The sequence below is a fragment of the Crotalus tigris genome, unplaced genomic scaffold, assembly GCF_016545835.1.
Source record: "Crotalus tigris isolate CLP2741 ecotype Arizona unplaced genomic scaffold, ASM1654583v1 scf7180000022970.308977840:1548163, whole genome shotgun sequence".
Classification (NCBI taxonomy): Eukaryota; Metazoa; Chordata; class Lepidosauria; order Squamata; family Viperidae; genus Crotalus; species Crotalus tigris.
This window is the reverse complement of record NW_024099557.1, coordinates 344,437-369,249: the sequence shown is the minus strand read 5'-3', so window position 1 is coordinate 369,249 and position 24,813 is coordinate 344,437. Positions and strand designations below refer to the sequence as shown.

At 46.8% G+C, this 24,813-nt stretch overlaps 2 protein-coding genes across 6 annotated transcripts in view; both read left to right on the top strand.

The window, feature by feature from the left end:
- Window positions 1-5,522, top strand: part of NCLN (nicalin) — a 31,691-nt gene extending 26,169 nt beyond the window's left edge. The window contains exons 11-15 of one of the 4 annotated variants that reach the window (XM_039319292.1): window positions 1,077-1,115; window positions 1,276-1,436; window positions 2,185-2,238; window positions 2,635-2,713; window positions 5,323-5,522. In XM_039319292.1, coding sequence (XP_039175226.1) covers window positions 1,077-1,115; window positions 1,276-1,436; window positions 2,185-2,238; window positions 2,635-2,713; window positions 5,323-5,382 — 393 coding nt within the window. In that variant the 3' untranslated portion in view covers window positions 5,383-5,522. Of the gene's footprint in view, window positions 1-1,076; window positions 1,116-1,272; window positions 1,437-2,184; window positions 2,239-2,634; window positions 2,714-5,322 lie in introns of all 4 variants that reach the window. The other 3 variants (XM_039319291.1, XM_039319295.1, XM_039319293.1) reach the window with 3 other exon arrangements.
- Window positions 5,523-17,185: 11,663 nt separating this feature from the next.
- The window catches only part of CELF5 (CUGBP Elav-like family member 5), a 94,645-nt gene continuing 87,017 nt past the window's right edge, over window positions 17,186-24,813 (top strand). For both annotated transcript variants that reach the window (XM_039319317.1, XM_039319316.1), the window contains exon 1: window positions 17,186-17,535. In XM_039319317.1, coding sequence (XP_039175251.1) covers window positions 17,292-17,535 — 244 coding nt within the window. In that variant the 5' untranslated portion in view covers window positions 17,186-17,291. The remainder of the gene's footprint in view (window positions 17,536-24,813) is intronic.

Sequence of the window (24,813 nt, the reverse complement as noted above, 5' to 3'; positions counted from 1 at the left end):
AATTTGCTTGAACTGTTTGTCAACCGTCCCGTTGACATATGCAGCAGACTTCTTTGCTGATAGATCCATACACAGGCACAGAAGAAGCGAAGCTAGCTCAGGTTTTTGCGCAGGAAACACATACTTAATTTCCCTTTTACCCCACTGGAGACACCCATCGTCCACCAATCCAACACGTCATTTGAGCTCTGATCATCAGAGACTCAGTGCTGGTGGGTTCCATACCAGGGGTCTCCAATCCCGGGGCCGTGACCCAGTACCAGGTCACGGCCATTCGGAAGCGGGCTGTGGAAGCGACGGGTGAGTGTGCAGGAAGTTCCACTTGCGGAAGCGGCGTGCGTGCGTGCGTGCATGCAGTTCCGTTGTCCACGCTGCTAATATTGAATATTCTTGCTTTGACAATATATGCAGAACTGTGGTATTTTTAGAGTTAAATCAGGTGACAGTGAAAGGGGAGGAGAATATAAGGAAAGCGGGGGGAAAAAGAAAGGGAAGTGAATCTTTGCCCTCCAAGTTAATTGGAAGATGTGAATCATGACCCCAAAAAAGGGGAATGGAAAATGCCTGGAATATTATGTGCAAAGGAAGGGAAATTCAGATCTTAGCATCCACCATGCCGTGCTGACATCTCTGTAACACTAATAAAGGCTTTTTAGGCTAAAAAAATGCCTGAAAGTTCTTTGAAGTGTTTCGTTAATCAGACACATTTGAGTGCGTGCCCGCTGCTTGCACGGATTGAGCGGCATGTGCGTGCTCGCCGGCAGCTCGCATGGAACCGTCCCCTTTCCCTGCCCTGCCGGTCTGCAAAGCTGAAAGGTTGGGGAACGCCGTTCGACACAACCCCAGACCTCCAGGTCAGAGACGCACTCCTGCCAAAGACGGAGTGGAGAGCAGACACGAGAAAGTTCTCCAGTTGTTTGACGTGTCTTAGTTGCAGAGCCCAGGAGTTACACAGGAAGGGATAACTGCAGCTGTCCGTAGACTTTCAGCTTTGTGATGAGACGGAAGGATGTTGTGGTCAATTGTGGTCAACTGGATTTTCATCCATCCCTCTTTGTTCTTCCTTCCCTCATTAGGGTGTGCCTGCTGACCTCCAGATCTTCACTGAACACATGGTAAGCTCCTGGCTAGAAGGCTGTGTGTGTGTGTGAGAGAGAGGGAGGGAGGGAGGGAGGGAGGGAGGGAGGGAGGGAGGGGGGAGAGAAAGGATGTTTTGGGGGGTTTGTCTGCAGAACTGGCCGACTTCCTCTCCGCCTTTCCCCTGTTTTGCAGCAGATTCAGCAGGAGCAGATGGAGTCGGTGATGGACTGGCTCAGCAGTCAGCCAAGGGCTGCCCAGTTGGTGGACAAAGACAGCACGTTCATCAACACCCTGGAATACTACATGAGCCGCTACCTGAAAGACGTCAAGCAGCATTACGTGAAGGCAGACAAGCGGTGAGGATGGCGACGGTGCTCCCAGCTGTTCAACTGGCCACTCAAGTCTCTCTGTTTCTGTAGCACGGATGATGTTACCTAGTTGGGTCATGAAACGTCTGCAAGAAAACCACCAAGCTCAGAAGGAATTAAGGAACCCACAGTCCTTCTCCTCCTCTCCTTTCCTCTCCTCTCTGCACACCCCACTTCCTCCTAGCACTGATGATGTTATCTAGCTGGGTAATGAAATGTCTGCAATAAAACAACCAAGCTCAGAGAGCACCAAGGACCCACAATCCCTTTCCTCCTCCTCCTCCTCCTCCTCTTCCTCCTCCTCCTCCTCCCCCACACCCCACTTCCTCCTAGCACTGATGATGTTACCTAGTTGGGTAATGAAACGTCTGCAATAAAACAACCAAGTTCAGAGAGCACCAAGGACCCACAGTCCCTTTCCTCCTCCTCCTCCTCCTCCTCCTCCTCCTCCTCCTCCTCCTCCTCCTCCACCACCACACCCCACTTCCTCCTAGCACTGATGATGTTACCTAGTTGGGTAATGAAACGTTCCTGAGCCAGCATGGCTCCACTTGGAAACCTCTCCCTTTCCCCTCAGCATAGCTGGCTCAGGAATTCTGGGAGTTGAAGTCCACGAGTCATAAAAGAGCCAAGGTTGCCTCTACCCCTGGACTATAAGGTCATCCCTGGGTTTTCAATTCTGCCTTCAAAAACCACAGCTCTTTTATACTTTCCCGTTCTTTCCTTTTGTATGCAGGGATCCTGAGTTTGTTTTCTATGACCAGCTGAAGCAAATCATGAATGCATATAGGTAAGCATGGAGCGACGGCAAAGAGTATTTTGGAGTTCATTTAAGACCTGGGGTACAAAAAGCATGTGTTTTTTTTTTTTTAAGTCAGCAGATTTGAGATCATCTAATTCAAAACGTGTTCCTGCATAATGCACCATCAGGGCTAACTGGAGGGGACAAATAGACAGGAGAGTTTTAGTAGTGTAGAGATGTATCCTGTATGCTGCCCGACTCTCAGTGATCCTGGGTGGCTCACAACGATCAAAGTTGGCCCTGTCTTTTGGGGCTGGGGGCACGCCAGAAGAGCTGATAAAAGAAAGAGGTCCCGAGGAGCAGACATGCGAATGAGTAACTCGGAAGGAAGGGAGACTCCAGTGTCTTGTGACTGGCTGTGGGAACATGGCTTGTGTCTTCCAGGGTCAAGCCGGCCATCTTCGACCTCCTGCTGGCTCTCTGCATAGCAGCCTACCTTGGGGTGGCTTACATTGCTGTCCAGGTGAGTGCCGACACACGGTGGTTTGCTATAGCCAGTGCTGGGATTCAGCCAGTTTGCGCCAGTTTTGCAGAACCGGTAGCTAATGTTTTGTTGCCCAGGCCCAGAATGGACTTCCGGAAGCGGCATCCATACAGAGAACCAGTGGTTCACCTATTTGAATCCCACCACTGGCGTTTTTGTAGTCTGGAATGAAGCTAGGAATGCAGGCCTGGCTCTCCTGGATTAGGCTGCTAAAAAGATAAAGGTTTCCCTTTTCCAGTTGTGTCCAACTAGGGCAGCGGTTCTCAACCTGTGGATCGGGACCCCATTTGGGGTCAATCGACCATTTCACGGGGGTCGCCAAGCAAGGCTGTCCGCCATTTTTTTCCCCTTTTCCGGCGGGTGCCTTACCTCCCTTGGGCTGGGCCAGCTGGTGGCCCAGCCAGTGGTTGGCCTGCTCTGTCTCTGCCGCTTGCCAGCTACGCCTCGGCTGGCGCAGGGGGCGGCACCACACATGCGTGGCGCTCCTGGGCAGGGAAAGTCCTCGAATTAACGACCAGTTGGGTACTCCTCGACTTACAACCGGTTTAGTCCTCGACTTACAATCAGTTGGGGGTCGCGGCATTAAAAAGGTTGAGAACTACTGAACTAGGGGACGGTGTTCATCTCTGTTTCTTAGCCAAGGGAGCCAGCATTGTCCAAAGACGCTTTCATGGTCACGTGGCCGGCATGACTATACGCCCAGCCACACGGAACGCTGTTACCTCAGGCTAAAGACAATCTTTATAGTCGCTTTGTGAGTGAGATGGGCTATTTCGAAATTTGATATATAAATACAATTAAATAAGTCTTGCTCTAGCACAGGGGTCTTCAAACATGGCCCTTTTATGACTGGTGGACTTCAACTCCCAGAATTCCTCAGGCAGCCAGGACTGGCTGAGGAATTCTGGGAGTTGGAAGTCCACAAGTCATAAAAGGGCCAAGTTTGAAGACCCCTGCTTTAATTTATCTAAAGCAGGAATCTTTAAACTTGCAACTTTAAGACTTGTGGACTTCAACTCCCAGAATTCCTCAGCCAGTCCTGGCTGCCTGAGGAATTCTGGGAGTTGAAGTCCACCAGTCATAAAAGGGCCAAGTTTGAAGACCCTTGCTCTAGCATGTTGTTGCCAAGTTGTTGCCAAGATTAAGGTTGCCAAGTTTGAAGAAACCCTGTCCCCAACGTGGGGAGGGCTGTGCTTTTTCATTCTGTCTTTCTCTCTCTTTTTAGCACCCTGGCCTCCCTTACAAGCTGGTCCAGAGGCTTACTTTATTAAATCTAATAAATATTTTACTACTGTTTTCATCCTAACACTCCTCGATCGAACACAATAATGCAGGAGTCTTCAAACTTGGCAACTTTAAGACTTGTGGACTTCAACTCCCAGAATTCCTCCAGTAGCCAGGGCTGGCTGAGGAATTCTGGGAGTTGAAGTCCACAAGTCTTAAAAGTTGCCAAGTTTGAAGACCCCTGCAATAATGTGTGAAGAAGACACTATACTGTGGTACCTCAGTACTTGGCGTCAATTGGTTCTAGCGATGGGCACTAAAAAGGACACACACCATGTGATTTACCTGTGACCTTTTGTTTTGCCCAGGAAGAACTTTCTGTCTATTCCTTTTCCTATGTCAGCGACCTTCCCAGTAGGGCTGACCTGTCCATTCCCCATAGCTGTCCCCCTCTTCCTATAGCAGCATGTCGTGTACTGAACAAAGGCCAATTACTGGGATGACACTTTCACCTCAAAATGCGTCGCGTCCCAAATTCATTGAGTTTTGAAGCAGTCGAATACTGAGCTACCACTGTAATAACAAAAATAAAATAAATAAATCTGGATGCTGATCCCAGATTGACATAATATGAACTTTCTTTATAATGCAGGGGTCTTCAAAGACTTGGCCCTTTTATGACTTGTGGACTTCAACTCCCAGAATTCCTCAACCAGGCACACTGGCTGAGGAATTCTGGGAGTTGAAGTCCACAAGTCATAAAAGGGCCAAGTTTGAAGACCCCTGAATTAGAGAGTGCTGACTCATGCATGAGGCAATCAACACTCTGATTGGTTGTTATGGGTATGAAGGGGGTATTTCCCATTTTTCCCGCCTTTTTTCCTCTGTGTGTTTCTGTACACTGTTTGATTTACCTCAGGATATCCCTATGTGCCTGACTATCTTGTGTTTTTCCTTTCTGGATGATGATAAAAATGTAAACTTAAATGTGCCTGGCTGAGGAACTCTGGGAGTTGAAGTTCACAAGTCATAAAAGGGCTACGGTTGAAGACCCCTGCTTGTGGACTTCCACTCCCAGAATTCCTCAGCCAGGCACACTGACTGAGGAATTCTGGGAGTTGAAGTCCACAAGTCATAAAAGGGCCACGTTTGAAGACCCCTGTTATAATGTCTCAAGCTCTGGTGCATCAGCAATTCCTGATTTTGTTTTGACACGGTCCTGGGGAAATTCTGGGACTTGAAGTCTGCAGGTCTATAAAGTCGCCCAGTTTGAGAAGCCCCGTTCCCAACGTAGGTAGGTAGAGCCATGCTTGTTCATTCTGTCTTTCCTTCTCACTCTTTTTTTTTTTTTTTTTTTTTTTTAGCATTTTGGCCTCCTTTATAAACTGGTCCAAAGGCTCTCTCGGAAGTCCAAACAGCAATAAAACAACAGCACAGAAATCTTCTGGTGTCCTTCGTTCCTCCACTGGATCCTGCTTCTCTCCTTCTTCCTGCTCTCCTCTCCTACACAGGGGCGGGACGCAAAAGCACGAGATGGTAAACAAACCAACAAAAACAAAAAAAACCCACCCACCACCCCCACCCCCACAACAACCACACTTTCCCACATCCTTACATTTCTTCCCTCTTTGCCCTGGGATGGAACCGCAGAGAGACTCAACCCCTTTTGGGACCGATCAAACCTCTGGACACAATTTCTACCCACTACAGATGGAAACCTTCTCCCGGTTAAAATGACTTTTCCATCAACCCGTTGCTGCTGGTTGAGAGACAACATGTGCCATAATTCTAAGCTGGGGGGGGGAGGGAGGGGCAGGAATCTGAGGGTGGGGAGGGCCCCACGCCTGCCTGTCAAGAGAACTTGAAAGGGATGTGGTTGATTTTTTTTTTTTTTTTTAAAAGTGCACATGTAAATTAAACTATTACAAAAATATATATATCAGCCGTCAGCTTGCCTGATTTTAACGTCGATTGATTGGTTCGATTCCCGCATTTATTATTTTTGTAAACAATTCAAGGGGGTGAACACCACCTTCCTCCTATTTTTCCCCGCCACCACAACCACCCTTGTGAGGTGGGTGAGACTGACCCAAGTCAAAAGAAGAGAACTGGAACCTGTGATCCAGAGAGGCGAGGGGCATCACTGCCAATCGGAAGCTAGAGAGCTCAGAGATGGTTTAAGGTAGGTTTTGCAGGTTGGTCTAGATCAGGGCTTTTCAACTTTTTCACCCATTGTACCACTTTTATGATATGGCAACGTCCGAGTACTACCAGTCACCTTGGAAGGTGTCAAAAACTTGATGACAGCCCCCCAAAAGGAAAAAAGTGATAAAGTACAGGTAGCCCTCGACTTACAACATTTCGCTTAGTGACTGTTTGAAATTACAATGGCACTGAAAAAAGTGCCCCCCAAGCCACAGCTGAGCAAGACGCCTGCCTGCCTGTCCACCGGCGCTCTTCCTCCTGTCCGAGGTTTTCATTGTTGTGAGCATTTTTGTTGAAGATTGGCAGCGGGGGTGGGGTAGGGGGTGTTTAGTTTTTATTCCCCCCGTCTGCTGGGTGGTTGCAGCAGGTTTTGGTCAGTTCACATGACCCTGGGACACTGTGACCGCCATAAATATGAATCAGTTGCCAAGCATCTGAATGTAAATCACAAGATCCTGGAGATGCTACAACATTCCAGCTGATCGGCGCTTCTTCAGGGCTCAGCAGAAGCACCAGGATCAGCGCTGAGCTCCAGCTGGAGCCTGGCGCTGATCCTGGCACTTCCACTGAGCCCTGACAGCCCTGAAGAAGCACCAGTCAGCTGGAAAGCGGCACTGATCCTGACGCTTCCGCTGAGCCCTGACAGCCCTGCAGCTCCAGCCATCTCTCGCTCAGGCTTGTGCGGTGCTGCCACCGGTTCAGCTCATTCCCCTCCCCCCTACCACTTTTCTAGGATGGTTGTGTATCACCTGCCAGGTGCCAATGTACCACAGGTGGTACCTGTACCACTGGTTGAAAAGCCCTGGTCTAGATCAGTCATAGCGAACCTATGGCACGTGTGCCAGAGGCAGCACTCAGAGTCCTCTCTGTGGGCACATGCGCCATGCCCCGGAGATGGCAACTGTCCCTCTTCAACAAGCCGCCTGCTAACTCGCCGAGGTCCCACATGGCTAGATGCACCCCACCACATCTGGTTTCCCTCCCCTCTGTCCCATCTCTCCTGGCCTCGCATGCTCTCCTTTTCCTGGGCTTCTCTGAACTGCTGGCGGCGGGCTGCAGAGCTCCAGAGTGCGCCGGTTGAGGGCCCGGCAGGCTGTGGCTGCTGATGGATGGACACTGTTGGCCCCCATGCACTCGCTGGCCTCTGTGGGTGGAGGCCAATGGTGTCAGGCAGCAGCCGCCCCAGCCCCTGCCTCTCCTTGCTCTGTGACAATGGCACCCCCGCCCTGCCTCGTCTTGCCCAGCCTCATCCTGCAGGACGAGCCTCCTGCCCACCGCCCCACCTGCCAGAGACCCCCCGGATCTCCCCCAACCCTGCCTGGTCCCCACAGGTGTCCTTTCCCACGAGCAACATAGAGGTGATCACACCCGCCTTGGCCACACCCACCCAGTCTGCCATGACCACAGCCACGCCCACCTAGTGGGCCATGTCTACCTGGCTCCTGGCGATAAATAAATGGGTTTTGGGATACAGTTTGGGCATTTGGGCTCTAAAAGGGTCACTGGAACCTCAAGGTTCCCGCCAAACGATAACATTTCACAAAAGTAAAGAAAACTATTTCCCCTCTAGTAGTTGGGCTGCTCAGTGTGCGTAGAACATGGAAGAAAAAGACAGTTGGATTGGAAAGAGATCACAGGACCAAACCACCTTCTGGGGGAATAAGCTGGTTTACCAAATAATTTTAATGGAGTGTTTTGCTGCAGGATAAACTATGAATTGTGGCTTCAACAGACACTGGAGGTAATTAACTATTTTGCTCAATCAGATGCCTTTAGCTCAAGGTTTCCCAGTCTTGGGAGCTTGTAGGAGTGTGGACTTCAACTCCCAGAATTCCCCAGCCAGCAAGCTGGCTGGGGAATTCTGGGAATTGAAGTTTTACACATCAACAAGCTCTTAGGATCAGGAAATATGAAGGACAGAAGTGTGCAGATAATTTTAGGATTACAACCATCCATTTAGCAAGTAATCCAAGTTACAGCAGCAGATAATCCTTGATTTACAATCAGTCTACTTGCTTAACAATTGTCACAGCGTCTACACAGTCCAGACAACTACCAACCGGCATGAATTTATGACAGTTGCAGCAACATAAGATCCTGTAATTGTAACTTTCCCAGCCAGCTCCCAACAAGAAAAATCAATGGGGGAAGCTGGATTCACTTAATGAGGATGTGATTCACTGAACACTTTGCAGTGATTTTCTTAACAATTGTGCTGAAATGGTGGTAAAATCAGGCACGACTTACTTAATGACTGGCTTGCTTAGTAATGGAAATTCCGGTCCCAATTGTGTCCGTAAGTCGAGGACTGCCTATAATGATACTGATAACCTTTATTGTCATTTTTTTCCCCTGTGGGCACAACGGCACACATTAAAAATGAAATTTAGTTGCTTGTTCTCAAGTGTAAACATACATAACACACATTTAAAAACATACTATATACAACATATGTATAGACCTAAACCGGGGTAGGCAACTTTGGTTCTTTTATGACTCGTGGACTTCAACTCCCAGAATTCCTGAGCCAGCATGGAAACCTCTCCCTTTCCCTCAGCATGGCTGGCTCAGGAATTCTGGGAGTTGAAGTCCACCAGTCATAAAAGAGCCATGGTTGCCTAACCCTGATATAGGGTTTCCTGCCTGAGCCGGGGGTTGGACTAGGTGACCTCCAAGGTCCCTTCCAACTTTATTATTAGTATTAGTAGTATTATTACTTGTGGACTTCAACTCCCAGAATTCCTGAGCCAGCATGGCTCAGCTTGGAAACCTCTCCCTTTCCCCTCAGCATGGCTGGCTCAGGAATTCTGGGAGTTGAAGTTTACGAGTCATAAAAAGGCCAAGGTTGCCTGCCCCTGACCTAAACCATTACATATACTTCTTTAACCTGTGGCTAACAAGCAGTGGAATCTCAGTTATAACTATAAGTAGTCCTCGACTTACAACCAAGTGAGTTTTGCCCCATTTTACAACCTTGCCACCGTTAAATGAATCACTGCAGTTGATAAGTTAGTAACCTGGTTGTTAAGTGAATCTGGCTTCCCCATCACTTGTCAGAAGGTCGTAAAAGGAGATCCCATGGTCCCAAGGATGTCATAAATATGAGTCGATTGCCAAGTGTCTGAATTTGGATCACGCGATCATGGATATGCTAGAAAGGTCGTAAGTGTGAAAAACGGTCCTAAGTCCCTTTTTTCAGTGCTGTTGTGACTTTGAATGGTCACTAAATGAACTGTTGTAAGTCGAGGACTCCCTGTATTCCCCCAGTTTTCTGCTTGCTAAATCCTTACTACAACACAATTCAAACTGCTTGGAAGCGGAATCTGCTTTGCGTCCTATTGCTGGATGAAAACAAATTTGGCACTCTGGCCTATTTCAGGATTTCAATTTTGTCTTGAGAAGCCAAGCGTTGAATATTCAAGTATTACATTGTTATGTTGCATAGATTTGTATTTTTGTGCTAATTTATTGGCTGTTTTATAATGTTAAATAAATAGCAACTGTTTCCCGCATGTGGTGTGCGAAAAGAGAGAGAGAAATGGCTTTTCAGCAAAAATGCACAATCCACTCCTAAGAAGAATAGATACCATATATTCCGGCGTATAAGGCGACCCGGCGTATAAGACGACCCCCGTCTTCGGCGCCGAGTCGCATGCCTAGAAAGTCATCTTATACGCCGGAAACTACTGTTATTTCCGGCGTATAAGATGACCACCGACTTCGGCGCCGATTTTAACGCTTGCGAAAGTTGTCTTATACGCCGGAAAGTACGGTAATTAATAATTTCTGCCTGTCTCTCCACTCTTCCCATTATACAAGTAGTCCTTGACTTACAACCGTTTGTCTAATGATCTGTAAGACACTGTTGCATCACCTCCATGGTCATGTGATCAAAATTCAGATGCTTGGCAACCGATTCATATTTATGATGGTTGCAGCGTCCCCAGGGGGTCACATGATCCCCTTTTGTGACTTTCTGACAAGCAAAGTCAAGGGGGAAGCCAGATTCGCTTAACAACCGTGTGATTCACTTAACAACTGGCAAGAAAGGGTGTAAAATAGTTTAGAACTCACTTAACCACTGTCTTGCTTAGCAGTGGAAAATTTGGCCTCAGTTGTGGTTCATAAGTTGACGACTACCTGTATATGCGTAATTATGTACCTGTTCTGTTCCAGCCTGCATGAGTCCTTGTTATGCTCACAAGGAGAAAACCCTCTTCCAGGAAACAGGCAGGAACCGCAAGAAAAAACCAACCCCTTTTATTCTCACAGACCTAAGTCAATGTCCAAGGCAAACAAACACAGTCCACAGAAACTCGATCCTCAACACAAACGGTTGCCTTTGGCAACCAGCACCTCCCACACCTTCCCTTTTATAATTCAGCCAAGGCGTGGCTTCCTAATGCCTTCTCCTTTGCCTTTGGAGCCACCCCATTGCATTCCTCTGTCCTACTTGCTTCTCTTGCCGGTGCTTTCGTGCATCCTGGATTTGTCCCAGCTGTTCTTCATCGCTGTCCAACTCAGACTCCCAGCACAGCTGTGTCTCAGCCTGAGTGCGAATAGAGGGGCCAGGCTCCTCATCTGTATGTAAGTCTTGGAGCTCCTCACAGCCTTCCTCTAAGTCTGATGTCACTCCAGGCCCCTCCTCCTCATCTGATTCCTCAGCTGCCCGGTCCACTGGCTGGCGAGGAATCACAACAGTACCTAGCACACTCACCTCACTAACATTATCTGAAGTACAGAAATGTGTGAGAAAAATGAATGCAGTTAAATTAATTTACACCAACACTTGAACCCTTTCTCTGCTTTTCTATCCCTGCAGAACAAATACAAGTAGTCCTCAACTTACGACCGCAACTGAGCCCGAAATTTCTGGTTGCTAAGAGACATTGCTTAAGTGAGTTTTGCCCCATCTGACGACCTTTCTTGCCAGAGTTGTTCAGTGAATCACTGCGGTTGTTAAATTAGTCACACGGTCATTAAGTGAATCTGACTTTCCCCCATTGACTTCACTTGTCCGAAGGTCGCAAAAGAGGATCTTGTGACCCTGGGACACTGCGACCGTCGTAAATAGGAGTCAATTGCCAAGTCAATTGAATTTGTTCACATGACCATGGCGATGCCTCAATGGTCGTCAGTGTGAAAAACGGTCCTGTCATTTTTTTCAGTGCTGTTGTAACTTTGAACGGTCACTAAATGAACTGTTGTAAGTCGAGGATTATCTGTCATCTTTTATTTCCATCACAGCCATATACAGTAGTGGCCAAAACTGTGGAAACCTTTTGGGAAAAGTGTACAGTAGAAATGCCACCTTTGGTTAAGTTTCCACCCATTTTTCTTCTAATTTCTTTATAATTGTAGCTTTGTTCAACTAATAATACTATTTTACATCGCTTTCTGGGCAACCGGTCAACTCTTTGCTTTAATTTTATTGCATTTTACAAGCTCACTCAATGAAAGAACACAAAAAAACCCAACCAACTTGATAGGGATCACATAACACACTGACAAATGTCCTCCTCTCAGCTTCAATACACGACATCAATCACTGGATCCTCCTGTGATCTGATTGGCTCATTACCAAAACAAGATGACACCTGATTGGCTCTCTAAACACTTGTGCTCATTGGCTACAATCAGATGAAGGACAGCCACCTGATATCAACCTAAGCAAGTTGTGCTTCCTTTTTCTGGTTATTTGGCTATAACCTTTCATAGAACACAGTACAGATAATTGAACAAACTTTGTTGCATTGCATTCTTGATTAAATTATCTTTCCATTGATATATAATTTTATGGTACTACTCCAAAAAAAAAAAAAAGTGGTGTTCTTAGCCATCAAACCTCAAAAATACACTTTTCCCCAAAGGTTTCCACAATTTTGGCCACTACTGTAGCTAGTCCTCAACAATCATTCATTTAGTTATAGTGGCAGTGGAACAAGTGACTTATGACAGGTCCTCACACTTACGATGGGTCTTCACACTTAAGACCATCACAGCATCCCCACAGTAACGTGATCTAAATTCAGACACTTAGCAACCACCAGATGTTTACGACAGGTGTAGCATCCCAGGATTCTGTGCTTGCCATTTGTGAATTTCCCAGGAGGCTGCTGACAAGCAAACTCAACGGGGGGGGGGGGGGAAATCTGCCAGATTCGCTTAATGACCGCATGGTTCGCTTAACAGCTGTAGTGATTCACTTAATGTTTATGGCAAAAAGGTTGTAAAATTTGGTGTGACTCACTTCATAACTGCCTTGCTAAACAATGGAAATTGTGGGCCCTAATGTGGTCCTAAGTCAAGGAATATCAATAATAAGTACTTTTCTGTCGTTTGTGATTTCTCTGCCTTTTAGCAAAAGCGGATTTTTGCCTGTCGAGACATCCAAAATTTACCTGTTTCAGAGTTTTAGCGACACAGCACTTTCCCGACATTGTTGTAAGTCGAGGACAACTTGCGTACACTTTCGCACACTATAGTTTGAAAAGCCAAAACACGTAAAAGAAAGAATGCGTCTCTTTGATCCCATTTAAAAAAAAAAAACACCCAAAGCAAAATCAAGCCGTTATAAATGAACAATTTTTTTTAATTTAAAAAGTATTTTATTAGTTTCTATCATTACAATTGATTTGTGCTTACTGAACAATGTTTATTTGGGTTAATTTTTGCCTAGTCATAAAGGTTAATTTCTTACTTTCTATCCCATTTTTCCAACCATTGATAAAATAGGTTCCATGTTTGAAAGTATACTGTATTTTCTTTTCCTTTCATTCTCCATGTGAGTCTATCCATTTCTGCACAGTCCAATATTTTCTTAATTGTCGCTTCCTCCGATGGTGTTGTCTTGTTTCTCCGATGCTGCGCAAATAAAATCCTCACTGCAGTTAATACATGTAATGTTAAATATACATTTTGATTATCAAACTTTTCTGGCATTCTGCCTAGTTAAGTTCAGGTTTAAAATCTACACATTTTCCTAACATCTTTTCTAACCAAGTGTGTATTTTAGTTCAACATTTTTTTTGCTTTTACACATATCCACCACAAACGATGGTATGTACCAGGATTTTGATTACATTTCCAACATTTGCTAGATGTATTTTTAAACATTTTTGCTAATCTAACAGGTGGAAAATGCCATCTATAAAACATTTTATATAAATGACCGTTTTTGTTGCCGGATGCAAGCTGCGGGCTTCAAGCCGTCTCTGGATTCTGCAAAAATCCAGCTGTTTAACAGAGGTGCGCCCTCAAAATGTTCTGGGGCTGGCTGATGAGGAGAGCTGAAACCAGTTTCCGGTTGTGCTCAGACGGTGGTGATTGAACAAACCATGAAGTCGTCACCATGTCAGCCAAGCAAGGGTAGAGGGAGAAGGAAGTACTAAATTGTTAGCCACCTTCTGTGATTTGCGCTTTTACAATTTGCGGCCTTTGAAGGAATTGGAGAAGAAACAATTACGCTTCGAAACCAAAATGGGGAATATCATCACGTTCTCAGAACAGTGGCAGAACCTGGCGAAAATATTGGCCAGCGCCATGGGTCTTTGGTTAGTGCAGGGGTCTTCAAACTTGGCCCTTTTATCACTTGTGGACTTCAACTCCCAGAATTCCTCAGCCAGCCAGGGCTGGCTGAGGAATTCTGGGAGTTGAAGTCCACAAGTGATAAAAGGGCCAAGTTTGATGACCCCCTGGGTTAGGGTATCTGTGGGGGAGACAGAAAAGACAAAATGGCGGCCACCAATGCAGAATCAAAGCACCGCCTCTTTTTTGTTTTCTTAGTGCAATAAAGATAGGTTTAAATCGTACGTGCCTCGCGCATGAGGGACTTAAAATAGGGGTGTGCTCTCTGTAACTGCAGGGGCCATCTTGACTCCTTTGACCCCTTTGCCTTCCTGTATGTTACCTTAGAGCAGTGTTCAGTGTAGCTTCTGATGGTCTTTAAGAGAAGCTCCACGCAGAGAGTTCAAACATGAGGTGATCAAGTGATTTTGTAAATAACTCAAGGTGGCGAACATATCTAATATTCCTTCTTCCTTCTGTTATCCCCACAACAACCCTCTGAGGTGGGATGGGCTGAGAGGGAGGAACTAGCCCAGGGGTAGGCAACCTTGGTTCTTTTACGACCCGTGGACTTCAACTCCCAGAATTACTGAGCCAGCATGGCTCAGCTTGGAAACCTCTCCCTTTCCCCTCAGCGTGGCTGGCTCAGGAATTCTGAGAGTTGAAGTCCACGAGTCATAAACGAGCCAAGGTTGCCTACCCCTATCCTAGGACGAAGATTAAGAACAGGGGTCTTCAAACCTGGCCCTTTTATGACTTGTGGACTTCAACTTCCAGAATTCCTCAGCCAGCCATGCTGAGGGAAAGGGAAAGGTTTCCAAGCTGAGCCATGCTGGCTCAGGAATTCTGGGAGTTGAAGTCCACGAGTCATAAAAGGGCCAAGTTGGAAGACCCCTGCTCTTAATCTTCGTCCTAGGATAGGGGTAGGCAACCTTGGCTCTTTTATGACTCGTGGACTTCAACTCCCAGAATTCCTGAGCCAGCATGGCTCAGCTTGGAAACCTCTCCCTTTCCCCTCAGCATGGCTGGCTTAGGAATTCTGGGAGTTGAAGTGCACGAGTCATAAAAGAGCCGAGGCTGCCTACCCCTGGACTAGCACAAAGTAACCCAGCTGGCTTTCATATCTAACAAAGGACTAAAACTCCCAGTCTCCTAGTGTTTGGCCCAGAGTCATCCAGCCAACTTTCATGCCTAAGGTGGGACTAGAACTCCCAGTCACCTAGTGATTGGCCTAAGCTGGCTTTCATGCCTAAGGCGGAACTATCATTGTCTCCTGGTGATTTGGCCTAGAACAGTGGTTCTCAACCTGTGGGTCGGGACCCCATTTGGGGTCGAATGACCATTTCATGGGGGTCGCCAAACAACGCAGTCCGCCATTTTTTCCCCCTTTTCCTTAGCTGTGCTACTCCATTTTATTCTATTGGCTTTTGAAAGCCAATAGAATAGACTCTTGAATACAGTCTAATTCTATTGGCTTTCAAAAGCCAATAGGAATTGTCCAGGCTGTCTCTGCCCTGCTGAGCCTGCCAAAAGTCCCATTCTGCAAACGGTGCTGCACCAGTTGAGTAGTCCTCGACTTACGACCAGTTGAGTAGTCCTCAACTTACGACCGGTTGGGGGTCGTGGCATTAAAAAGGTTGAGAATCACTGGCCTAGAATTACCAAACCAGCTGTTCTGCCTAAGGTGGAACTTAAACTCACTGTCTCCTGTGACTGGCCCAAAGTCACCCAGCTGGCTTTCACGCCTGAGGCGGAACTAGAACTCACCATCTTCTGGTTTCTAGGCCAGCACCTTTATCACTAGAATAAACTGGCTCTGAACTGGATTTGTGCAAAGAACTTCCTGGTCACAGTCACCTGCCCCTTGGATCTCAGATGACCTCCAAATTACACATACACACACACCCAGTCCCAAAGGGAGCATTACAACTATCCAGGTCTAAAAGGGGGGGGGGCATCTGAAGATCTGGTTAGCCCCCAAACCCACCACCTGTTGGTCAGGATTGTGATTCAGACTCAACACAGCCTCCAGACTCAGAGAAGACCTTAAGAGCATCACCTAGTCAACCCCGTGTTCAGATACACAAGTGGGTATCACCCAGGTGTTGATGCTGTTGGACTCGCAACTGAAGGACCACAACCACACCCAGTGGCCTCCTACAGAGGGTCACTAGCAGAGGCAGCAGCTGCACTGAGCCTTGAAGTCACAGCAGCAAATCTCACCCTTTCACCCTCTGCTAGGTGTGGGGAAAAAAAAAAAAGCTTCTTCTCTGGGTGTGAAATTTTTTAAAGGATGACTTCAGGCTCACACAGTGCGAGGGGGGGAGGGAAGCCCCTGGCGTGTGATCTCTGCCATTTTCACAGGTTTTTGGAGCTGGCCCCGATCCAAGGCCTTGGCCTGTGGTGCCACGGAGTAGAGAGAGATCAACAGAGGAAAAGCAAGGACCTGCCCAAGACAAAGGCCATGAACCCAACCGCCAAGGTGGAAGGCCCAGGTGAAGAAGGCGGGGCCCCGTTTGATGAAATGCTAGAAGAGGGGGTTGGAGATATATGCGTGAAACCCCAAAGGCTGGAGTCTTCTCCAGGGCATCTGCTCAATTCCTGCATCACCTTTCTCTCTCTCTCTCTCTCATTCCCCCCTTCCTTCCTCCCTCCCATTTCCTTCCTTCCATCATTTCTCCCTTCTTCCTTCCTTTCCTTTTTTACTCCTTCCTTCTCTGCTTCTTTTCCTTTCCTCCCTCCCTCCCTCCTTCCCTCTCCTTTCTCCGTTCCTTCCTTCCTCCCTCCTATTTCCTTCCTCCCTTCCTCCCTCCCTCCCTCTCTCTTGCTTTCCTGCTTTCTGTTTCTCATCCACTTCAGCATTAAAACGCCCTTTTGATGAACAACCAATTTCCCACGTGGGCCCTCCCCATAGATCGAACTAAAGGAGCGATTAAACAGGATGGGCTTTAAATCCTCTTGATTCCAAGCGTGGGATTCCTCTGTTTTTTCCTCCCAGCAATCCATCTCTGGGTTATCCTTTGAACCCGGATTTTCACCTTCTTGATTCCAAAGTCTCTTTCTGCATCCCACGGATGATTTTGGGATTTTCTGGGCCAATCTCTCTCTCTCTCCTACCCGGAAGTGTTTGGAGTCGCCCCCCAGACGTGCTCCCTCCGTGCTCTTTACTGGCGGCTTTCACCCACAGCCGATCCACGGGAGCAGCTGCTCCCTCCCTCCCTCCCGCTTCCAAGGCTCTTAACAGCCTCCGCACACGCGACACAAGCCTGGCCGGTCGTGTGAAAGTCGCGGAAGCCGCTGCTTCTCCCGCGGCCTCGGGAAACCCCCGCCCCGGCGCCCTCTTCTCCTCCTGCCCCCCCCCCTCGCCATCTCGCCCGCCGCTGCAGTTCCGCGTCCGTCCAAGCGGCGTCGCTGTGGAGCGTCCGCCTTTTGTGGTCCTGATGCTGCGAGCGCCACTTCGTCTCCATCTGCATCTCTGGTCGCCGCCCGCAGCTCCCGTCTCCGCGCCCGCAGCATCCTCCCGTGTGCCGCCGGCCCGCCCGCCCCCGTCGGGACCCGGGGCATGGCCAGACTGCCGGCCAGCGAACCCAGGCGGCAGGCGCAGCCCCAGCAGCAGCCGCCCCGCGCCTCCCCCAGGAGCAGCGGCTCCGACCCGGAGGGCATGAAGGATCTGGATGCCATCAAGCTGTTCGTGGGCCAGATCCCCCGCAACCTGGAGGAGAGGGACCTCAAGCCGCTTTTCGAGCAGTTCGGCCAGATCTACGAGCTCACCGTCCTCAAGGACCGCTACACCGGCATGCACAAAGGTAGGGCCACGGCCCCCTCACCTCTTTCACCACCACCCTCACCACCCTGTCTCCAGGTCGGCCCTCCCCTCTTCTGCCCCGCCTGGAGTCCCCACCTTTCCACACCTGGCCTTTCTCCCCAAATCTGTCCCCATGAAACGGGATGGACTACAACTCCCATATCAGGATGGGAGGTGTAGTCTGAGACAATTGGGGGGAGGAGCCCGAGGTTGGAGAGCAGGCATTCTCCGCCTTCCGGTGCTCTTTGCCCACCCACCCACCCCACCTCACCTCGCTTCCCTCTTTTCAATGGGGTTTCCTGCATCCCTTTTTAGCATCTCCTGGCTGTTTCTTCGTCTTTTTTTTTCCCCATCCTTTTCAAATCTTCTCGTTTCCTCTTGATTCGTTCTCCCAATCCTTCCTTCCTCTCATTCTGGCTACCCGGCTTGCGCTCAACACACGTGTGTGCACACACCCGCACGTGTGCGTTTTCTCTCTCACACACACAGAAATACACACCTTCCCTCCTTCCTTTTTTTTGCTTCTCTTGATGGGTCCACCCAACTGCTATCCAAAGAGGTCCCATCCATTTTTCCTGCAATCAAACAACAAGTTCTTTTCTTTCCAGCCATTTTATTTCAGTTTTACCCCCCACGCCGTCATCAGCTCTTGGGTTGGTCAGATTCCAAGCCCACTCACACCTACCCATACAAACACACAAACCCTGTACTCCAAGCCTGACACCACCCCTTTTTTTCCCCTCCAACCATGATTTTAAGAAGCTGGAAAGGCCCTGTGTCTGGTATGAGCTGGGTTATTCTACTCTTACAAATTAAAAATGGTTGGAAAGAAGGCCCTAGATCAGTGGTTCTCAACCTTTTTAATGTCGTGACCCCCAGCCGGTCGTAAGTCGAGAACTACTCAACTGGTCGTAAGTCGAGGACTACTCAACTGGTACAGCATCGTTTGCAGAATGGGACTTTTGGCGGGCTCAGCAGGGCAGAGACAGCCTGGACAATTCCTATTGGCTTTTGAAAGCCAATAGAATTAGACTCTATTCAAGAAAGTCTATTCTATTGGCTTTGAAAAGCCAATAGAATAAAAGGGAGTAGCACAGCTAAGGAAAAGGGGGAAAAAATGGCGGACTGCGTTGTTTGGCGACCCCCGTGAAATGGTCGTTTGACCCCAAATGGGGTCCCGAACCACAGGTTGAGAACCACTGCCCTAGATCTTATACCAGCTCGGGTTCCTTCTTTCCCACCCCACAACAATCTACAATCTCCTTGTGCAGGTTTATAAAGAAGAGGGGGGTCAACCTATTCTCCAAAGCCCCTGAAGGCAGGACAAGAAGCAACGGATGGAAACTAATCTAGGAGAGAAGCAACCTAGAACTGAGGAGAAATTTCCTGACAGTCAGAACAATTAATCAGTGGAACAGCTTGCCTTCAGAAGTTATGGGTACTCCAACACTGGAGGTTTTTAAGAAGAGATTGGACAGCCATTTGTCTGAAATGATATAGGGCAGTGGTCTTCAAACTGGGTCCTTTTATGACTTGTGGACTTCAACTCCCAGAATTCCTCAGCCAGGCACACTGGCTGAGGAATTCTGGGAGTTGAAGTCCACAAATCATAAAAGGGCCAAGTTCGAAGACTCCTGGTGTAGGGTTTCCTGCCTGAGCAGGGGGTTGGACTAGATGACCTCCAAGGTCCCTTCCAACTCTGTTATTCTCTTATTCTCCAGAGGCCCTTCTTGTGACACATCTGTCTCAACCACTTCATTCATCTTGACCCTCTTTTGTAATTCCTGCACCCAAATTCCGTCTCTCTTCTCCCTTTCCCCCATCCCTGCTGTCAACCTGTCTCATTTTCTGTTTTTTTGCAGCCTGCTCCCTTCCAACTCTCCTGTACTTCAATTTCTTTTCAAAGGTAACAATAATAATAATAAATAACAAAGGAGCCGAAGGCAGTGTGTGAAGGCAGAGGGAATGCATTTGAAAAATATTTTTATGTTGAACAAACATAAATTTGGGAAAGGGCTTCTAGAAACTAACTTAGTTGATCCGAGCTAAGCACAAGTGTTTTTTTAAAATTAGCTTTGATGATAAATCTTTTGGGCTTGGCCTGTCAAAAATCTGGAAAATGCCTTCCTTGATTCTCTTGACGTGCAACCAACACCCCAAATGATAGAGAATGGGTTCTTTACATATTCATTTATTTTATATAAAAAAATACAGTCTATTCATATGTGGTCCTGGGTATTATATAAACATCCAATGATTATAAAAATGAGCCACGAGTAAAACAATTCATTTTCTGAGCACATCTCATTCTCACGCAATCTCTGAAAATCACACAAATACAGGGTACTCTTTGGAGAAATAGGTAGTCCTCAACTTACGACAGTTCATTTAGTGACCGTTTGAAGTTGAAGTTCATTTAGTGACTGTTTGAAGAACAGCCCTGAAAAAAATGACTTAGGACCATTTTTTACACTTACAACCGTTGCAGCAGCCCCACAGTTACGTGATCAAAATTCGGACGCTTGGCAACTGGTTCCTATTTATGACGGTTTGCAGTGTCCCGGGGTCACGTGATCCCCTTTTGCAACCTTCTGATAAGCAAAGTCAACAGGGGGACGCCACATTTCCTTAACAACCATGTTACTAATTTAATAACTGCAGAGATTCACTTAATCATGGCAAGAAAGGTCATAAAACAGGGCAAAATTCACTTAGCAACTGTCTCTCACACACATACAACTGCAGTTTTTAAAGACGAGATTGGACAGCATTGTCTGGAATGGCACAGGGTTTCCTGCCTGAGCTGGGGGTTGGACTAGAAGACCTCCAAGGTCCCTTCCATTTCTACTATTCTGTTATTCATAATCACATGAAGATCGGGACATCAGGAGATCCTCCATAATAACGAAGGTGGCCTATCCTCTACCTCAGGGGTAGGCCACCTTGGCTCTTTTATGACTCGTGGACTTCAATTCCCAGAATTCCTGAGCCAGCCATGCTGAGGGGAAAGGGAGAGGTTTCCAAGCTGAGCCATGCTGGCTCAGGAATTCTGGGAATTGAAGTCCATGAGTCATAAAGCGGCCTAGGCCTAGGCCAGAGGTAGGCCACCTTGGCTCTTTTATGACTCATGGACTTCAACTCCCAGAATTCCTGAGCCAGCCATGCTGAGGGGAAAGGGAGAGATTTCCAAGCTGAGCCATGCTGGCTCAGGAATTCTGGGAGTTGAAGTCCATGAATCATAAAAGAGCCAAGGTTGCCTACCCCTGGTCTACCCCTATGTTTGCAGTGCTTCAACTCCCAGAAGTCTGGAAGTCCGCACATCTTTAAGTTGCCAAGGATGAGAAACGTCGCTCTACAAGAGGGTTGGATGCCTTTCTGTTTGAGAAGCGAGATTATTATTTTTCTACTTTGAAGGTGATCTTGGCCTAGAAGATGTTAGCATCAGCTGGCATCAGTTATGACGATGGCCACCAAGAGAGACAATTTTAAAATGGAGGGCACGAAAGTCACAAAACAAGAGACATCACTGGCTTCACGTGAAGAGAGATGTTTCCTCCGTCCTCAATCATAGAGAGATGGGCTTAAAGTGTTAATACCACTTTATAACATCTTGGTAAAGCCACACTTGGAATGCTGCATCCAGTTTTGATCACCACGATGTTAAAAAAAATGTTGAGTCTCTAGAAAGGGTACAGAGAAGGGCAACAAAGATGATCAGGGGACTGGAGGCTAAAACATATAATGAACGGTTGCTGGTATTGGGTATGTCTAGTCTAATGAAAAGAAGGACGAGGGGTGACAGGATATCTCAGGGGTTGCCCCAAAGAAGAGGGAGTCAAGCTATTCTCCAAGGCGCCTGAAGGCAGGACAAGAAGCAACAGATGGAAACTAACCAAGGAGAGAAGCAACTTAGAACTAAGGAGAAACTTCCTGACAGTTAGAACAATTAACCAGTGGAACAAACTGCCTCCAGAAGCTGTCAATGCTCCAACACTGGAAGTTTTTAAGTAGAGGCTGGACAACCATTTATCTGAAATGGTACAGGGTTTCCAGCCTGAGCAGGGGGTTGGACTAGATAACCACCAAGTTCCCTTCCAGCTATTCTATTCTATTCTATTCTATTCTATTCTATTCTATTCTATTCTATTCTATTCTATTCTATTCTATTCTATTCTATTCTAAATTCCAGATGTTGGGATGGCACCAAAGAATCACCGTAGAGTCTTAGGGCTGGAAGGGACCTTGGAGGTCTTCTAATCCAACCTCTTGCCCAAGGCAAGAGTCCTCCTAACATTTTGGACAAATCAATGTCCAATCTTTTCTTGAAAAACCTGCCATGATGACTAATCACCCTGAATTTCTGAAGGCTGCTCCTAATCATGAATCAAAGGCTGAACCTGTTGAATATCAGCTGTTGGGCAGTGAAGAGAACAAATTTCCACGCTTCTGACATGGTGTGTGACGTACAGGTAGTCCTCGTTTTACAGCCGTTCCTTTCAGGATCGTTCAAAGTTACAACAGCAGTGAAAAAAGTGATTTGTGACTAGTCCTCATACTGATGACCATTGCAGCCTCCCCAGAGTCACATGATCAAAATTTGGATGCTTGGCACCGGCATTTGTTTACGACAGATGGCAACATCCCAGGTGATCACTGTTTGCAGTCTTGCCAGCCGGCTTCGGACAAGCAAAGTCTATGATGGGGAAGCCAGATTCACTTAAGACTCTGTGGTTCACTTAACCACCATGGCCAAAAAAAGGCCATAAAATTGGGTGTGACTCACCTAACGACCACTTTGCTTTGCAATGGAAATTCTGGCCCAAATTGTGTCGTATCTAGAGGACTGCCTGTACTCTACAGCTAGGGCTGAAAGACCTTTGGCCTGTTGGAAGTCCAGCAATCTTCTAAAGGTCTTCTCTCCCCATCTCCATGTTTCTATAAATCTTGGAGCTGCTCCCCCAAAGAAGTGATTTTATGGATCCCCATGTGCACGTGGAATAACAGAATAACAGACTTAGAAGGTCTTCTAGGCCAGCCCTATGCTCAGACAGATTGGCTTCTTAAAAACTTCCAATGTTGGAGCACCCACAACTTCTGGAAACAGGTTGTTCCACTGATTAGTTGTTCTTGCTGTTAGGAAATTTCTCCTTAATTCCAGGTTGCTTCTCTCCTTGATTTAGTTTCCATCCGTGGCTTCTTGTCCTGCCTTCAGGCGCTTTGGAGAATAGCTTGACCTCATCTTCTTTGTGATAACCAATGGAAGATGCCACCAAAGTAAGTGGCCAATTTTTGGAAGGAACCTGTCCAAGAATTATAGAGTTGAAAGGGACCTTGAAGGTCATCTAGTCCAACACCCTGCTAAGCAGGGGACCCTATATTATTTCAGAAAAATGGTTTTCCAATCTCTTCTTAAAAACCTCCAGTATTGGAGCATTCACCGCTTCTGAAAGCAAAGCATTCCACTGGTTAACTGTTCTCACTGTCAGGAAATTTCTCCTTAGTTCTATGTTGCTTCTCTCCTTGATTAGTTTCCATCTGTTGCTTCTTGTCCTGCCTTCAGGCGCGTTGGAGAATAGCTTGACTCCCTCTTCTTTGGGGCAGCCCCTCAAATATTGGAAGACTGCTATCATGTCACCCCTGGTCCTTCTCTTCATGGTCCTTTAGAACCCAAATTTCCAGTTTTTCACTGAAGGGAATTGCCTGGAGCATTCATATGTGATTCTATTCTCCAAAACCCACTTTTTACTCACCTTGCTTTAAATATTATTTTCCCATCAAAGGTCTCTGGGACTTCAAAATCACCACTCTTTTTTTTTTTAAATTGCACTTTAACACCATTAATGTATGCAGGATTTTTTTTTAAAAAAAAGAGTTTTGGTTCCAGCATTGCCATGTCAACAGGGGAAGCCCAATTTGCTTAACGTCCACACGAGTCACTTAAGGGCTTCCTTGATTCACTTAAAAAGTGTGGCCCAAAAGCTCGTAAAATCAGGCGCAAACACCTTTGCTGAGCAATGAAATGCAACATTTCCTTGTGAAATAAATGAGTTTTAAATTTTTTTAAGGGTTTTGTTTCAACAAGTGAAGTCAATAGGGGAAGCCACAGAGGCGTAAAAAGTACACAACTAACTTGAATTATTAAATTAAAAAATTAAAAATTAAAAAATTCAGAGAAGAGCAACTAAGATGATCAAAGGCCTGGAGACAAAAACATACAAAGAATGGCTGCAGGACTTGGGTTTGGCTAGTCTAAAGAAAAGAAGAAATAGGGGAGACATGATAGCCGTGTTCCAGTATCTGAGGGGCTGCCACAAAAAAGAGGGGATCACGTTATTCTCCAAAGCACCAGGAGGAAGGACGAGAAACAATGGTTGGAAACTGATCAAAGAGAGAAGCAACCTGGAATTAAGGAGAAACTTCCTGACAGTGAGGACAATCAACCAGTGGAACAGTTTGCCATCAGAAATCGTGGGCGCTCCATCACTGGAGGTTTTTAAGAAGAGACTAGAAGACATTCACCTGTCTGAGATGGTATAGGTTCTCCTGCTTGAGCAGGGGCCTGGACTAGAAGACCTCCAGGGTCCCTTCCAGTTCTATTCTATTGTAAAATAAATGAGTTGATTTACGGGGGGAGATGACATTCCTTGCGTGACACCCTTAAACTGCTTACTAGAAACACTCATTTTCATCTGCTGAGAAGGGAGGGGTCAAAAAAGTCAAAATGACAGCTATGGGATGGAAACCGACTTTGATAAACAGATGCAGGACAAAAGGTTTCCAAAGCATATTTGTAGCAGCCATCCTGGCTGGTTTTTGACCACCATGTTTTCAAAAATAGGAGAAGAAGAACCAAGGAAATAAATAAGGAAATAAAAGGCTGATGAGGATAATTAAAATATATATTTTGAGCATATAAAGCAGGGGTCTTCCAACTTGGCCCTTTTGTGACTTGTGGACTTCAACTCCCAGAATTCCTCAGCCAGGCACGCGTGCCTGGCTGAGGAATTCTGGGAGTTGAAGTCCACAAGTCATAAAAGGGCCAAGTTGGAAGACCCCTGATGTAAAGAGATCATCCATGTGGGAGGGAGAACGCTGAAATGGTAAAATAGCTGAAAGAGAGGGAAGATGACACAGCCATTTTTCATTAGTCCACTTTTAAAGGTGTCCGTTTTGTCGAAGCTCCACCAGAAAATGGCTTCATTTATTTATTGGTATCAGTCCTTTAATATTTGTACAAATAAGTCAAGTGGCAAACATGTCCAACACACTTATTTTTCCC